The 19,073-nt window shown below is 32.7% G+C and overlaps 1 protein-coding gene across 1 annotated transcript in view; it reads right to left on the bottom strand.

The window, feature by feature from the left end:
• Positions 1-19,073, bottom strand: part of LOC126835998 (uncharacterized) — a 37,964-nt gene that overhangs the window by 6,746 nt on the left and 12,145 nt on the right. Inside the window, exon 2 of the mRNA XM_050568929.1 lies at positions 1,971-2,147. Within this exon, the coding sequence (XP_050424886.1) occupies positions 1,971-2,103 (133 nt within the window). The 5' untranslated portion in view covers positions 2,104-2,147. The remainder of the gene's footprint in view (positions 1-1,970; positions 2,148-19,073) is intronic.

Genomic DNA, 19,073 nt, shown 5'->3' with positions numbered 1-19,073 from the left:
CGAAGCGTTAAGAACATTAATGTTTACATTTTAAAAAGACAATCAAATATTCAATATCTTTCACTGGTCGATTCCGACCTCTCTGCGCAGAGTTCATTTTTGTGTTTGGTGATTCGTAATATATATTTTTTTTTAAACAAAAAATCGTCTAAGCCTTTTACTCGCGTTTCAACATCATCTAACATCATCAATCACTCAGACCCTCTTAACCCGGACTGTTTCACGCCACGCTAGGTAACCCATAAATAAAGTGTATGTGTAACTAATCCGCACGTTTTTTGGCGTTAATGTTTTTGCGCTGCGGTATAGGACGGTGGTTTTTGCGGCTTTTCCGATGCTTGCCAGCCGTTTAGGTCATGATTAATAATGTACCGGCCAATCGGTTAATTAACTTGTTACCTTTAGACGCAAGACTGCTTTAAAATGTCACCTGAAGACGCCGGCGGTAACATGACAGCAGTAAAAGGTCCTAATTAATTTTGTAAAGGCGTTTCGGTGCGTATTCGGCTCTTTTGGCAAAACAAAAAACGGCAAGATTTGATTTTATCTCGGCAGATAACTACAATTTGTGTTGACTTTGTCGTAGCAACAAAAGTAATTTATTTGTTTTTTCTTAGCTTTAAAATTGAACTCAATTCCGAAGATTCGATCGTAGCAACGGCGCTGACGAATGCATTTTATATCCCAAAACACTTACTGAACGGTTATTATCTATCTATACAATTGTCCCCTATAGGCCCGCCGCTTGGATACGTCACGGACAGATGTGGTCCCTGAAATCGCGCACAGCTCCGACAATAAGACTGTATATGTATTATGTATACAGTACAGGGTAAACATTGTTTTCAACAGAGCACTGGCTCAAGTATCGAGGGTCGTCGACAATGAACAAGTAAGTCGATTCCACGGTAACCCTTTACGTAATAACATAGTGAAACTGCAACATATAAACAGCGTGTGCTCACCACACCCATTTCTAGTCTCGACAACTTAATCTCCATCATATACACATAAACATGTATATACAAAAAAATAGCACTTAAAACGCTCGAAAGAAATCATATATTTTTTTTTTATTTCAGTCTAAGTAGTTTTCGCTACATTAGTCGCACAACTCTTTTCCCGAAACTCATATTTTTTTGTAATTCATTTGACAACCGTCGTGACCCACTCGCCGTAGGCGTTACCACAACAATATAACTCACAATTTTACCCTCATCATTGTCAGCACACAGTTTTGCTCCTTGTTGATGGTAAATATCTTTCTCCTTCGATTTTACATATTGCAAGGATCATCCCCGTCGCTAATGGATCCTACTGACAATGAGTTTACAACCAGAGCATTGACCCCGAAATTTGGATAAAGTTATTTATGTAAATGTACAATATATAATACGTTTTGAGTGGTAGCTGTTGCTTGTTGGGTAAGCATGGCAAGCGAACAAGGTGTCGAAAGGAGGATTTCTTTTTAGTTTTAACACACCGAGTACGCGAGCAAAATGCTTTTAGTCCTTTGTCATAAGCCATACAGTCAAAGTGGAGTAAATGGTAATTAGTTTTAAAAATGCGAGTTTACGAGAACACCCTAATGTTTTATCACGTTTTTTTTTTTTTTTATAAAAACAACATGGCAAAAAAACAAACTTAAGCTCTAAAGAATCTATTTTTACATTTACTAACTTTGTCAATTGAGCGTAGAAACTTGCATTTACCATACTAACATTTTTGTATATAACATCATTTATACTACTTAATTTTGTTTAAGTTTTCTTAGTATGAGCGTGGACGTTTGTTTAATCAGTTATTTTAGCTTCGATGCAGCGTATTGGACTCTGATTGTGTTTATCTGTATACACTGTAACTTCTTTAATACTGATTTTATATTGACTCTGGAGAATGAATTCAAATAAATCCATCCTATACTACAGTACAGTGAATAACAGTTACGTTTAATGACAGTCGGATCTTACCGGAAAGTCTTCTAGTGGCTAATAGAACGGAGTAAACGTTCAGCACGGTGGCTATAAGACCGTACCAGATGGACCACAGGCTGTTGAGCTGACAAAAATGACCTTTGCCGCCATAGCTGTTATTCTGCCCCATTACGTCCGCGTTGCTGTGTTCATTTTTTATTCATGCGTTTTTTTCTGTAAAAAGAAAATCGATCGTTACACAAACAGTTAAACGAGCAAACAAGCTATTTATATAATATATTATGCGCTTTATAATAGTTTAATTTTATTGGGGATCGGAAGCTTGTAATATTATTTTTCATGGCAAACACTCTCAGAATCGACCATTTTACAAAACACACATGATTGTGAAAGTTTGAATTTTCCTCGGGAGTTCATGATTGCTAACATGAGATATAATCGAATTTCACAGTTTCAAAAAAGTAGTTAGGTTAAATCGAGCAAATAATAATTATGTTTGTTTTACAACATTTTTTGTTTTTTTACTTCATTACAAAAGCACCAAGCAAAAAACGTCTGGCGTATGCATATTGTGCGCTACAACAAAACATTATACTCATCCAAATCCCGGCTAGTCCGTAAAACGTCATTTGTTGAATTATCTACGTTTGTCGTAAATAAATAATGTGTTTTAATTTTGAATAAAACGGACACCGACGGAAACATGCAATATATTATTATGGCCAACGATCGGCCTCTAGATAAATTCAGCCCAATTCACTATGATCAATTGTCAACTTATATACAGCCTTTATTACCATTTTAGCCGATCGTCATTATTTTCGAAGTATATATTATATCGTCCATAATCCTGTAACTCTGTATTTGGTTTCACGGGCGTACGACGAGGGTATGGCAGCTACCGTTATTATAATTGGCGTATGGCTGAGAAAATAATAATATGATAATAGTCAACGCTATCGAAATCAACGCGTGCGACCGTGTAATTAATTTTTCGGATTACATTACACAGCCGCGCCTTAATGGAAGTATCTCGTTTCACTTTTTTGCCTAATTTTCTGTTTTTTTTTTTTTTGTTTGTTTTATTACCTCCCCGCAGTCCGAACACGATGAATGAGTATTTTTTTTGTCGTTGGTCGATTGCACTGTAAACCCGTGGCCGCCGACAATGAACCGGACACACGCCCGGCAGTTTCGGATTTCCGAAAATCGAATCTCGCCGCGTTAATTATTATATCGAAATCCGTGTTTCCCTCTACCCTCCTTTTTTTTTTTTTGCGTTAATATACATTTTGTTGATCCCGAGAAACTACTGTTGTCGTATAACAACAGTACAACGCGTAAAATATCAATATTTTTTTTTTTTGCGTTGATCATCACAGGTACAGGGCATCACGCGATCAGTGTGTTTATACGATAGTTAAATCGTATTTTATCCATTTGTATGCGTTTGTGTCCGCAGGGCTGCCGGTAATGAGGTAATTCGGAACCGTGGATACGATCATCGGCTGCGACCGATTTGCTCGGCACATGTGAACGCTCAGAAGATTTGATTTAAGACGGCAATATGAAAGCGTCTAGAGCACAACAGCTCGTCAAAGGCACGCGATGCGCTCGTTTTTAGACTTATCGGGTTACCTTGCTGTATGAGTCGAAAATTGTATGGCCGGGTTGGTGCCTGTATTTCGATACGATTTCCCTGATGCGTTTATAACGGTGAAAACTCTGCGTGTCTAGTGCAGGCTAGTGGTACGCGCGTGAATAATCAGATTTTTTACTCTATCGGGATACCAACGCAATAGTAATACCTAACTACTATTATTGTTTGGCGTTTTGAACTTTTGGGTCAATCACTCGTCACGTATATATTGGGTTTAGGTACTCAATAATAGTACACAAGACATAATATCTAGAAACAGTGCGCAAGTCTGTATAGTTGTCTAGCTATTGTGCTAAGCGTGTAGGTCACGAAGACTTGGCTGATTTATATTGTATTAAAAAAATTGCCCACGCTGTCATCTAAAAGAGCAACTATTATTTTATAATGTTTCCGAATGCCTGACTAGTTCTATTCTAATACTTATATTTTTCGAAATCCTTTACGATACACTATGCGCCTATACAGTAGGTATACACGGTACTTTGAATGCGAGTGATGTATATAATTTAGTATTAGAATACGCGCATGACGATTTTGTGTATAACTTTAAATATAATATTACCAATATAAGGAAAATATAAATTAAACGAGAAAGCTCTTGTACACGAATAAAAGACACATAATATCCGTTTTGTTGATTGTTGTTATAGTTTTCCATTAATAGACAATACTAACATAAAGAATGAAAATAAAACGCTATGTGAAGATGACCTAACCTGATGGTGTTGAATAAAATTATCATCATTCATCACGTTAACGCGTTCACGTCCTTCAGAATTCAAAACTGTTTTTTTTTTTATTGTGTTCTGTAGATTATAATACATACTATAATAAATGTTACCCGATAGTATAGGGTTCAACACTATGTATACACACAACGCCCGTATTGTCTGTATTGTTGAAGGTTCAAATTTAGTCTCAACTTAGTCAATAAACAAACTATCGAAATGGTAATGCTTTGTTAGTGTTGTTGTGGACCCCGTGGTCATGTAGAGGGCATAACAACGCCGTCAATAATAAATTATAGCGACATACATTTAAGTAAAAACAGTTAGCTACTACTATACCAGTGGTGGCACTTATAGTAGAGTATACCGTAAAACACAGATAATCTGCAAAACTTTAGAGCACACAAAGTTTGTTCGAGTCCAATATTTCCTAGACGAGAATTGAGATACTGCAACTATTTTAAGACCGCATAATAATGTGAATATGTTAATTTGACTATGAGGATTACCTCATAGCCAGAAATTATTTGTTAACTGAAGATTATAATAAGTACTCCGAACGTTAATTTAAACCACGTTGGATTCTATCACTCGATGGCCTCCCTCCTCATATTTTATCATCGCTTCATTTTTTCTATATCTTTATTAATGCAACTATTTGTTTATTATGCCTTGTGGCTCGTAGCATAGATTGTAAATATTCTTTAAATAACAAAAAAAAAAAAATTTTAAAACGTTAATTCAGAATTCACCAGCATTAAAATCGCAAGAAAGGAAATGCACACTCTTTAGAATTCTATAATAATATATGTACATTAAAGTGTTTAAAACCGTTATGTTAAAAGTACAAAGTTTGAATAGTTCACGTAGGGTAAGGGTTAGGGTTAAGGTATTAAGTTTAAACTTACAAAATCAGCAATAATAGGGGTTACCGAAACTTTATGGAGAAATGAAAAAACGGGCATAACAGAAAAAATAATTTAAAGGAATTTTTTGATACATTCTAGGGTTCAATCAACTTTTGAAATTTAAATAGAAACATAAATAATAAAATTACATTTTAAAAGTAGAATAACTTGCTGAAAATGTATACTGGTAGTTTAAAGTATAGGACGACAGGAAAGGTGGAGTGAAATATTATTTTTTATCTGCGCGAAATATTCAACGTTTTTTAATTAGCCATCGTGGAATTTAAACTCTAATATTTTCAAAGTAATAATTCAAAACTGTTTATCGGCCAGTCAACATTTTCAGCCAATTATTCTTCTATATAAAAAGTTCATAAAATGTAAATCTTCCTATTGAAGTTTCAAAAGTTGATAGCGCTTTGAAAAATAATAAAAAAAGGTAATTATTTGGTGGTTTTAGAATATTGTACAATAACATAAATGTATTCATAAAGAAAAATTACAATTTTTCAATTATTTTAAGAGAAAATGAGTGCCTAACGTTAATTGAACCCTGTATAGTGTTATATATATAATATTATACACAGATTACAAATAAAAATCTAAATATGTTTTGTATTAATTGTTGATACATATCAATTTTAGTTATAAAAAGAAAAGAAATATTGCACATATTGCCACGAGCTGATGTTATGATAACATGGTTATTCAAGGTACGCCGAGTATGTTTTTATTATTTAAAAAACTAAAACCTTGTAAAAGTAATACAAAAACATAGCAGTAGCAATAATATCGCATTATGTTAACGAATATGAAACGTAAATTGCAACATAATTCAATGTTTGTTGATGGCAAAAATAATAATAATACCTGAAAGTGTACCGTATAGTATTTCCTTTAAGTTCCTAGAGGTAATATTAGTGTATTTTTATGTGAGTGTTTACTAATACACTGCGGTATATCACTCGAGCACAATTTGCAAATCATTGTCACCGTCGGTAAAATTCGTTACGACTTTCGGACATAAAAATAAATAGCAGTATTTTTTAGAACTTAACAAAATCGAATTACATTCCAGTAATAGTGTTTCGTTTTCTCAAATGTAATAATATGTTGACTCGGAAAAGAATAATTCCATTACTCGTCCCAACGTCATCATCAACGAAACCGTATAACAAACCTGCCTTAGAGTGTAACAAGACGATTTTTATAAGCTATCCGACGTTTCTTTCAAATAATTATTACAGCGATTGTCTTCAAAGTTTATGCAAAGCCATATTCGCGTTTATCGCTGTCATTTTGACACTCATCGTACATATTATTTGAAACACGTCTACTCCAAAGCCACTTTAGCCATGCTAGTAATAGCGTCATAATATTATCGCCGAGTAGAATTCAATGATCAGGGCCGTCTTAGGCTATGCAGGGGCCCTTTAAGAAAACAGAAAAAAAAACGTTAAGATGTAAATGATATTTTTTGGGGACCCTGGGCTCGTGCTCCGCGTGCCCTTAGGGTAAATAAGTCACTGTCAATGATATTATATCAATGGTGCCCGATTATTACTCTATATTATTATATGGGCAATAGTCCGAAAAGAATCTCTCGTATCACAAATGTGCGGTAGATAGCTGCGTAGAACCCAAACAGTATACATAGTATATTATCTTAATCTGAAAGCTGCATGTAAAAAACACAAAAATACTTTTTATGCATGTGCCGGGAATTATGCTAGACAAACAATGGATAAGGGAAAACACTACGGACTCGTGAACGACCATCAGAATGAAAAAAATGAGGGGGTACCCAAGTCGGGTAATCTGAATTATTCCCAGTATATAGTGAATTTCAAATGCAGGTAGACACGCGCCACTGTTTTTTTGTTTGTCGGGAGACCTTGGGAATGTCATTATTTTTACCGCTGAATACGTGATCGGATGTTTGGCCAATATCGTCGTCGCCGAGTCATCATCATCTTTGTCCAATCGAATTACGTTTAGCACAAAACCGATATGTCTCGATCGCGTCTTTTGAATATTAAAAAGGCGACTATTGTCTTTTCGGCGCAGCGCAAATGTATAATAAGTCAGTAGCCAAAGGGAGAGGAAACCGAAATTGTATACTGAATTAAGTATAAATGCGCGTTCATGGCCAAACGGCGTAATCGATTTATTCAAAAAGAAAATAACGCACAAACGTAACGTCGATTTTATGGAATTTTTTTAAAAAATATAGTTTGTTAATATAATTTCTATTATTCCAACCACAAACTGCGTGCAAATAAACGTCAGTTTATATTCTCCTAAGATGTTGTTTTTGTGGAGAAATTTCAAAGGAAGACGCGACGTGCATTTTTTGCCCAACGGGGTATTCAATAATATATTGTACAAGTTGTGCTTGCATCCGTCGGTACTTTATAAGTTCTTTTGAAAAGGAATGCGAATTGTTTGAATGAATGTCCCCTTTTCGAGGAGCTGTATGTTGAAATTCCGCAAGTAAATTCAACTTGAAACGACACTCGAGACTAAAATTTAATCAACGAGCTCGCGTTTCCACTTTATTTGACAGTAACAAAAGCTAAAATCTCGGTGTAATATCGTGCCGGTAAGCAAGTAACAATTTAAACAGGCTATAACGATGTCTTCGGTTTGGTTATTATAGCGTTGGGATGTTAACGAAATAATTGTTATAACGATGTTCAAAGTAAGTTTTCTTTATAATAATAATATACTATTAGTCAATAAAATAACCAAACACATGGCTGAAATAGCTTTTTATTAAACGCGAAAACTAAACCTTGAATATTTGTCTACCTAATACCTAATATCTTAATACGAATACGCCATACACTATACAGTGTTTGTACTGTATAGTAGAAATGTATTTATTTATTTCAACTAAAGTCAACATTAAATATTTTTGACATAAATGATCTTAAATATGTCGCGTCGAGTCGGATTTTGTATAGGATATAATATAATAAACATTCGAAACAAATACAATATAGGTACTTCAGACCTTCCGTGTATGGCATGTCTACTGTCTACATGAAACAAAATCGTTTTTAAATACTACCACAATTAAAGTTTTCATCAAGAATTTATCTAGGAACTTTCTGAAAAACTCAAATCGATCAAGTTTTTATGTATGCGATTACAAAATTTAATAAAACTACCATTTTATTTGAGTTAGCTTGAATTTTTTTTTTACATACACATACAAAAGTACCAACGGAAATCTATATAATGTGATCAAATAAATACTGAATACTAGTTACTATTTACGCTGTATTGGTGACCAAAATGAGACATTATAATGGTTATTTTTCTGTTAACTTATATACAAATGGATGTATTTTTTATTTAATAATATCAATTAACAGTGAAAATATTCATTAACTCGTGAATCGTTTTATGTCGAATATGCGAGTAACATTTTTGGAAAGTAGTAAGATATACTTAGATATTATACAACTATAATTCTTGTTTACGTGTAAAAGTTTGCAGTAAAGGTTTACAAGTTGGAATTGTGAAATATTTTTTTTTTTTTGTACGATTTAAAGGTCGTCTGAGTAAACTTTATATCTTTTATTTAAATAAAATATACTGCAAGGCATGTGTAAAAAATTATTTTATTTTAATAAAACAAAAAATAATGAAAATATTTTTGAAAAGTTTTTATCCGTGGGGAATATATATGTACTACAAGAGTTATGGCGCATGTGAATTTACCTTTATTTTCTACGTACCGACGGTCGTCGGAAGTTTAAAACTCAAAGTCATAAATTCCAGGACCACGACAGTTATACCGTTGCGACGGTTTTACATTTTACCCCTAGTGTATAATTGCCACGGCTGCGGAAGAGACGGCTTTGGGCCGTCAGGTAAGACTAAAGGTGTATACGGTTAACCGTCAGGCTTAATGTTCCGCTGTCACGATAACATAGGTAAACGTACGGTTTTTCTTATAATCAGCTTTATTAGTAAATTTGCATTTATATTTTACATTTTACACTCGGATGCGTCAGACGCTTTCGGCTTTTCTCATTCAGCAGTTTGCCTGTATTATGTACTTATGGCTTTTCTTCAGGAAAAAAAGGTCCCACCATCGAATTGACGGATAGCACTAACAAGTTTTGTCATTTTATTACAACCCAATGCGCGACCGACATTTTTTTCATACTTTATAATATAGACTATAGATTTTGCATTTTGTTAAATTCAAAGTATAATAATGACGTTATGATTAGAATGGTAGAAAAATAAATATGTTTTGCTTTAAAATATTGGCGCAATTATATAATATTGAAGCTGTTTATAGGTTTAACTATTTGGTAGATGACAAACACAAACATAATATGATACCATCACGCAAGCGATTCACAATTTTTGTCTACATGTAACTTGGTGTTTAGTGAAAAATATTTTAAGTATAATATTTATTAGTGGTTAAAACCCGTATAAATACTAAATATAAATTTAAAAAATAGTTATGTGCATTTACAAATAAAAAATATTTGTTGTTATGTTAAAAAGAAGATAAGTACCGAAAAGAAAAATAATTTTTCTGAATTTTCGAATGTCAACAAATTTCCTCACTTATTGAAACATTTGTGCTATTAATATTTGATTTCCAACCAAAATATGATGTAAACCTATTTTGGCAATGTTAAAAATAGTGTAATAATTTTTGTAACAAATAATATTTTCCAGTGATATAATTGTTATAATAACTATATAGTATGTTATAATAAATATTATATTGCTGTAGAAACAGTAAGTATTAATAGGTTATAAAGGATATTATGTGTATCGGGTTAGTTATAAATATTTAGGGTACTTTTCAAATTAAATAGCTTGAACCCTTCTAACAAAAACATGAACCGATCATTAAATATTCATAAATGACAAACGTTGGTTACGTGTTTTAAATTGTTTTTACGCTGTAGTGGATATATTTTTTAAATCATCCCGAAAGTCATACTATAATATCATATATTGATATACTCGTACATAGTTAGTCTGAACTCACGTCATCTCTTAACAAGGGTCCAGGCGAACGATAAGTAGTAGTTAATATTTTATATATTCAGTGTTTTTTTTTTTAACAATTACATTTGTATTGCTCGTAGAAGTGTTATCGTGAAGAAAACACACATTGAAGGGGTTCATAGCTATTAAAATAACCGTAACAAACGTCGTGTGTATAATGGATACAAAAATAAAGTTTTTGAGTATATAATGTTAAATTTCTCGACGACCGCTTACTGAACATTTTTATTTTTACATTAAACGCAGCACATGTGGAGTATAGTATTTAACACGAGTAGGGCGAGTAATAATAAGAATAATGGACCACGCGAGAAAGAGGAAGTGTGTGAATTGGTTTATACACATTTTAGTAACGCGACCACATCAACTGATTTTTACTGCTGCCGGATGTCAAACAAATCACCCTCAACTCCTCGCTATCGTATAATACATTTTCAATAATTAAGACCGAGTAGCGTATACATTATGCATAATATTATTCAAGCATATGTATACATAATTAAACATATATATATATATATATTTAAAACACCCTCTAAGAGCGCTTGTGTATAGTAATTTTGTATAGTAGACCCGTTACAAATATGTGTTGATTGGCACTAATGTTTTGTTTTCTGGGCTCCAGAGAGGTACTCTGGTTCTCACGTGTCTCATCCACATATGTTTGTCGTATAAGATGTGTTGTTTTTTCGATCATTCACACGCATACGTTTATATACACTACTCCGCGGCGATACAGATGACTTGTGTCAACGCGTGGGCGTCATCGGCGGCGGCAAGGCGAAGGACAGAGAGAGGCGAAAGGTCTACATAGCGTACCCGTGAGGTGACCTCGTACAATATATTATTTTATTTTGTCTTTTTACTCGGGGTAAACAGTAATAACTAACACAATATTATATTTTGTAAGTGTATAATATATACGATTCGAAGTAAAAGAAAAATATAACCGTCCGATTACATTGTCATTGTAATGTCGTTCGTAACCGCAGAGACCCATATGTGCATTCAGGTATTAATGTAAATGCGCTGCTCTTACCCGCAGAGTCCCCGCGACAATCTACTACCATCTAAGACGCTGTTTGGTAGTCGCACAAAGCCGCTATCGATATTAGATAAAGAGATGCGCGAGTTCAATTTTGACGCACCGCAAGTGTAAAACGACCGTTTTGATACCGAAAAGCGAAGCAATTTAGATTATCACGCAACCGACAAACCCAGCGGTGCGTGTATTGTTTGTTGAGATGGAATACTTCACAATTGAAGATTATGTTTAAACAACATATTAATTTATACCGCACGTGAATTCGTCGTTTTCATCATAGAACTTATTTTGTGTTTCGGTTCAAGGTTTTTTAACGCATTGTTGAAATGATAACGCAGCTGTATAAATTGTATTTGTTGTTAATATCAGCAACAGATTTTAAAATACGAACATGTCTTCATAAAAATATTGAATATTGCTAATAACATTAACTATTCGGTTTAATTGTATATTTTAATATTTTACTAGGTATGTAAATTTAGTGTTTAGCATTAATTAAATGTTTTCATTTTTTAGCACCTAACTGTTTATTGAGCATTTTTAAGGGTAGTTTTTGGAATAAAAATTGGATTTATGGTATCTAAGGTGTTATGTATTATTGTTAGACATCAAAATAGGCAAATAAATTTATTATTAAAAAAAATGTTTCGAAAAAAGGTGCTAATTTTATTATTATTATATTTATACTTAGTATTAACTAAAAATATTTAGCTTGTAAGGTTAGAAAACATTACCATTATATTAAAGTATAATTATTATTAACGTATTGTCATTACTATTATCTTTTTTATAAATTATAATATTCTTTTCATGTTTTTACGATAACTAGAATATTCTACATTAGTCATCGAATAATAATAATAATGTCGTGTAATACTCGCAAAAATAATCACTGTAATTGCTTTATACATTTTATATGAGAAAAAATATATCTTAAATGTAGGTAATTAATGTTTAAAAAATGTAAATCGAAGATGCAAAATAATATATCCATCAAAAAGTTGTTAATCATCGGCGAATTGAAAGTCCAACGGCATTAAGATCATTTAAGGCGGATAAGAAACTTTAAACATTATCAAAGTTAAAGTCATCAGCGACGATTTCACCAAAAGCCAACTTTTTATCTCTGGACTAAAACTTTAGATGCAATGTAATCATTTGCCTTGCGCGTTGGTTTTCCATATTTGTTTAAATATGGACTTTTTTTGTTTTAAAGTTTGTAATTATTGTAAAATTAAATAAAGTATACACATAAGCTGGGGTTTGGTTTAAAATTTAAGTAATAATTAATAATAAACACACGTTTGTAATCATCACAACGAGCATGTTAAACGTATAATTTAAGTAATGGCACGTTATGTATGCTATAATGATAAATAGGCGGAATAGCGACAACAATTTTCGTTGATAAGTAATTCCATGAATTAAAAGTAGTCGTAACAGTTGTATGTATAACTATACCGATAAACCAATTTGCATGTTGTAATATTCTGTACTTATCTTTTAAATAACATAATAAAAATATGTAAAGCATATAATATATGAATGCATGTTTTTATAATATAACATGTTAGAACAATAATTATTTGTACGCTAACAAAAATTTAAAAAAAATACTCGGCAGTACCTAATAACATTAAATTTTCGGGCGGTTACGCGACTTTCAAAAAACATATGTGATTTTGAATATAATAACCAATAAGTAATAACATAATACTAGCCCGCGCATTGAAATACAAGTTATTGATAACACACACGATTAATTAAAAATGCAAAGAAATCGCTTAAGTTTTTAAAAGCTCTTCTTAAGCATGCGTTTTATAGAAAAGTATGTATAACGCGATAAATGGAATTCAAATTTACAGGATAAGTTTTATTTAGTTATTAAGTTTTAATTTATCTGATTAAATATTTTCTATTTTAAAAAAAAGAGGAATGACAGCTTTTGTATAATGCGCTTTTTTTTACAGTGACGATGGTATAGATTGCAGAAGCAGGTACAGTAAACAAGGTAGTTTGCAACTATATAAAAGAGTCACTGAGTCTATTATTAAAAGCAAGATGTTTTATAAATTTCAATATTAACAAGTTAAAATTATTCCAAATAAACGTTCAGCAAATACGTTCTTATTAAATAATAGGACAAATAAACGTGTAAGAATGACCCCACTACGTTTAGGAACTCAAGACTAAAGGTATAATCTATCTAGTTTCTGGGTCCGTTCCCATATTGGACCACGGCTGACATTTATAAAACAACATACCTTTCAAATCGGGACTAAATTCAATAAAGAACTGATCATTAAACGAATGCTAGTATAATTATTATACTGGTGACGTGGACTTATTGCTTAACATCAATTAGATAAAACTATTGTAATACGTCAGCTGATAGATGAGCTTTACTGTTTATAGATCTAATGTGTGGTTATTTGCATGAAAACTCAAGTCGTTAATATCCGTTTTTTTGTGCTGAAGTCATAAAATGTTGATATTTAATTACTAATTTAACGATCCAACAATTATAGGAAGGTAAAGGACTTGAGTCACAGACTCAAGACTGAACTGTCAATTGTATTTAATAACCACAATTTGACGGTAATTTTCAACAGAAATTAAAAAGATATTAATAGGTTTGTTTTTAAACTAACTAACTATATAATAATAGAAGTGTACGTAGAAGTTCTGTATCGAAGCGTTCTTCATCATACATTTAAAATATTATTGTTGTTTTAAAACGTTCGACTTACAAACTATTAGACGCTCAAATTCCAATCTTATTTTAAAACTAATACAACAAATTAAAATGAGAGTTTAACGTACAGAGCGAGATATGTATTATTTAATATTTGCTTCAAACAGAAATATTAACAATAATAAAACATAATTCTTTGTCTCATACGTATTTGGGGTCGACCTATATTGATAATAAAAATAAGTTTTAAGTGTTGAAAAAAGCAATTGCAAATAATGTTTTCACCAAGACATCGCAGCCATCATCGACCAATACTTTTAGTTAAAAACTTCAAAAGTAAACTATTGTAAACGTTAAACGTATTGTGCGACACTTAAATTCCAATGTGTTTTTCAAAAAATGCGCTATTACACTCCGTACACAGCATCGATTGCGGAAACCGTACATTTCCAAAGCGACTTTTCGGTCATGTTGTTGAACAAATGGCATTTCGTTGTCCGCACAGTCGGACGTGCGGTATTCGAAAAACAATAGAGCGCAATGCCAATAACGTCAAGAAGTTAGCCGGTGTGCAGAAATAATTTGACCACTGGTAGCACCGGCACAGAACGTGCACCGCGGAAAACTCGTATATAATATTGATTTCCGACGTTTTGTTATACACACGCGGGCTGATGTAGCGTATTTTTCCTCTCGTATTCGTATCCCCCGGGTTGCAAAAGTATTCGAGTTGGGGTGCCCGGAGACCGAGTCCTTGCCGAGGGTAAGACAGACGACGACCTGGAGACGGTTTTCCGGGTTATACACACGTTAAGTACGCATTATGCGTGATAATAATAATATAACGAAGGGACTTTGGCCGATTTACGACGACGGAGCACTGAACTCCTTGCGGGACAAAGAATCACCCGCGCCGTCTTCGCTGCAGCTCTTTGCCGTAACGCTGCGGGATCGACGATAAATTTCCGCTTTCGGTTTTATCGTCGTCCCCGGATTATATTACCTCACCTCGACTCTCTGCTTCGGTACAGTTCACGTATCGTCTTCCCCTCGTAAACGTCTTATACCTACGGTTCATCAGCGACTCCCACAGGAACACGGTTTTTTTTGGCCGGTCGCCCCCGCGGAAGACGCACAGCAGCGCATGCCGGGGACTTGAGTGCACGTCCGTTTTGGGCCCCGTCTCGGTCGTTTTCCCCTTCGACATTGAAAACGCCCAAGCTATTGGCCGCCACGTGCAAGCTCACGCATATAATGCACACGCGTTGTTTCGCCGAACCGAATTTATGACACAATAAATCCCAAAGGCGGCACACTCGGCTCTGGTCCAAATCGGTTTTCTATTTGAAAAGTTTTTTTATCGCCTTCGTTTTTTTTGCATTATGTTTTCAACGCCTCGCGGGCGGCAACAAATTGAAACGCGTGTATCCGCGCCGTATTTATTATACATGGAGCAGTTTCCAATTATTTTATTTTTTATTTTCATGGGTTGCCTTTGTACTTTTTAAAATTGTTTAAACCACTCACGACTTTGGGCGCGCGTATACATTTCACACCTGATATCGTAACGTACGTGCCGTCATATATACTCGAGTGTTTCTTTCCAGTTTCCACGCCGCACGTTCAAAACGTTTATGGGGTTTTTTTCGTTTACAAAATTGGAAAACGTGTTTAAGCTCAAATACAGTGCATGTAAATAAGTTTAGTAAAGAAAACGTACGAGTACGGAATTATTGGACGCGTTGAAAATGTGAAATTATAGCCCATCCCTTTATAGTTTTATACTAATAAGAACTAATAACAAGACAGAATTTGTCGTGTTCCGTTTCAATGCCCTACAAACGAAAAATGACAGCACTACATAAAATTAAAAACGCCAACGGACAATTCGCTGATAGATAAATTATTAAAAAATGTAAACACGTTAATCTGATAACGGTTTTGTGGTATCATATTATTATTAATATCATTATACCGGCACACTAAACGAACTTGTCATGTTAAACACATGTTATGGTTTTCAATAAATAAACGAGGTCACTACAACATTATAACTGTTACTCTTTGGACTCAGGCTTTTTAAAAAAAAAACAATGATTTTATTTATTTTGTGTGTGATATGTATTTTCAATTGTTAATTATAATTAGTAACTTGAAAATAAAATACATGATAAATAAAATTTAAATAATATCAAAAGTACACTACAAGTAAGCATTAAAGTAAGTATTATACATTTCATGATTATATCTGTATAATGTTTGTTCTGGAACAACATTACTTATTTTGATTTTACTATAATGTTTTCACATTTGTTTTTACTGCTTAGAAAATTAGTTTATCATCTGCAGAATGTTCTTTTAAATTTTCAAATTGATATTTAAACTCTAAATATACTTATAGTGTATCTATATAGCCATATAGGCGCACTATAGTGGCGCGTTCCAAACTGTGCCACGGGCAGTTAGGTATATTATACGACCGCTCGCGTAAACGCTTATCACATTTCAATCAATTGACCAAATATACTTGTTGTTTTGATATTTTGACAATAAGTGGCAGCATTATAGAAGAGATTTAATATTTTGACACTAGAACTACATTATTTGTCGAACAAAATAATAAAATTTGGAAAAAAAAATTTCAAATCCGGGAGGTGTGGAAAATTGGCTACTTTAAACGCGTTTTTCTCAAAAAATAAATATTTCGCACGCCGTGCAATGTAGCTCAATGAATTTTAATCCGATTGGCATGTGGTTTCCATTTTTTTCCTTAACTTACTGGCCTTTGATTAAAGCTAAAAGTTTATTAATTATTATTACTTAATTAGTAATAAATACTGTTTTTAGAAATTTTTTATACATTAAAAGGTATTTTTCATTAAAAATGATCCTGAATTTTTATTGTTTTTTTAAAATTTAGGTTCACGCAAAGCGTATGAACGTGTTTTAACAGAAAAATATTGGAATTTTTTTTAGTAACGCTGCCATTTTTTATTTTTTCGACATGAAATTTGTTATATATTTTGAATGGTCAATTTCATGATGTAATTTATTTCATTTTAATAAATCTTACCATTTTTCCATAAAAAAAAATGCTGGAAAAAACGGCTTTAGGCTTAAGGGAAAGGGAAAATCCCTTTCCCCTTAATTCAAATAACATAAATCCACTTCTGTGCTCTCTAACCCTGTGAAAGAGAGTTTTAGTCTTAATTTTTAGCTTCCATGTGTTGTGTTAATTACTTTAGTCGTTCGTCATATGAAGTGTCGTCGGCGTGCTGTTATTTAAATAACACTACACTTTTCACCTATAAATTATAACGCTGGAATATGTAAATCTGGATTAGTACGCGTATCACGTATATGTCATACGAATATACAATCAAATATACAACTAAAAATTGTCTACTCCTAGTTTGTTCCTTTTCGGATTTATCCATGTTGTCATTAGTGTCGAAAATAAACAAGCTAATAGTAAATTCAAACCATGAAAATGTTAACACATTCATTGTCTACTCCTTCTTACGGTAAGTGCGTAACGTATAAATGTGTCTTTGATGTGGTTTTTCATTTGAACGTACGCCGTCTCGTGTGGACGGCAATGACCGGCATAATAATTTGTTTATAGTTAAATAATTTATTTTATTAGTCATAAGCATAAATTTCCAGAGACTGAGCGATCGTTTGGCAATTCGTAAACCTTATGCCGCATTATTGAATATATAGATATCAGGTATTTTATATGAAGACGCACCGACAACGACGACTTCAACCACAATATAATAATAATATTGCCGTACGAAAAATATAATATTATTACAAACTAATTTGTCATTCGACGTGCAAGTATTTTAGATCCGATAGGGTCCCTATAATCTATAATAGATACATCATATATATTATAGTATACAGCGAAAATGTTGGGAACAAATTAATAAAACTAATAAAATATTATTATTTTTTATTTAATATTTCTAAATAATTTTTATAGCGTTATAGTTTTCACGGAAGTATGTAACACTACACTGTAGTTTGACCGATGCGACTCAACATCGAGAAAATTGAATATCTAATTTTAGTATTTTTATACCTTTATATCTTTTAAAAATTATATAATGAAACAAAACTTTTAATACGTTTCAAGAATTATTCATATAATATTGTGCTTCAACAAGTCTCTTTTTACAACAATTTTACCTACTACACGAAACATTCGGAAATTTAGTACCCTCCCGAGTTTAATTTTTGTAAAATTGTAGTTTGTATAACTTTATATAATCTACCGTGTTTTGCTCGAAGTAATTTTCATTAGCTTTAGTCTGTAATTATATACATATAGAGTATTTCACTTATGCAAAGCTATACTGTTTTTTTGAACCCAACACTCTTTAAGGCAGGATTTTTATATTATAATACAGCGAGAAGTCATCTCATGGTGGAAGCGTTAGGCTTTCAAGGCCCGTTAAGCTATAATATGGTAATGGTCATGATGAATACAGTGAGAGTATTATTATTGTAATGGATTAAAAGCTGGTACTATTGTTATGTTTTATTGGACATCTTAACGTTTGTTAAGTTTTTATTTATATAAAATATATACCAATACTTCAATTTTTTGTTTAAATCTGATTTAGATCATTTTTAAAACTACTTTAGAATTTCAGTGTCAACATTCACGAGACTAGACGGTACTGTTTATACTATGTGATACTGTAATAAAATTACTGTTAATAAAATTTGTTTGTAAACATTAATTTTAAATGATATTTTACAACACACCCAACACATACATATTAAACCGTTGTACTACCATCTATAGTAGTATTGTTCAATGAAGACATCCAAAATATTAAAACAAAATACAGATGCATAGGTATTCCGTTGTTCGAGTTAAGAATATTAAACTGACGATGTATAATATCAGCTAACGCTATACACTTTTAAATTAAAATACATTTTTACTTACAACGCCACACTAAAACGCAAACTAACAACTTTTTTAGTTTTACCTACTTTAAATGTACGACCCTAAGCAGTAAGTCATTCTTTAAGTTAAC

This window comes from Adelges cooleyi, unplaced genomic scaffold (assembly GCF_023614345.1).
Source record: "Adelges cooleyi isolate 19-005CV unplaced genomic scaffold, UGA_ACOO_1.1 ACOO_flye_CR_arks_rails_tigmint_CR_PRNA_23, whole genome shotgun sequence".
Taxonomy (NCBI): Eukaryota; Metazoa; Arthropoda; class Insecta; order Hemiptera; family Adelgidae; genus Adelges; species Adelges cooleyi.
This window is presented reverse-complemented; position numbering and strand designations above follow the sequence as displayed.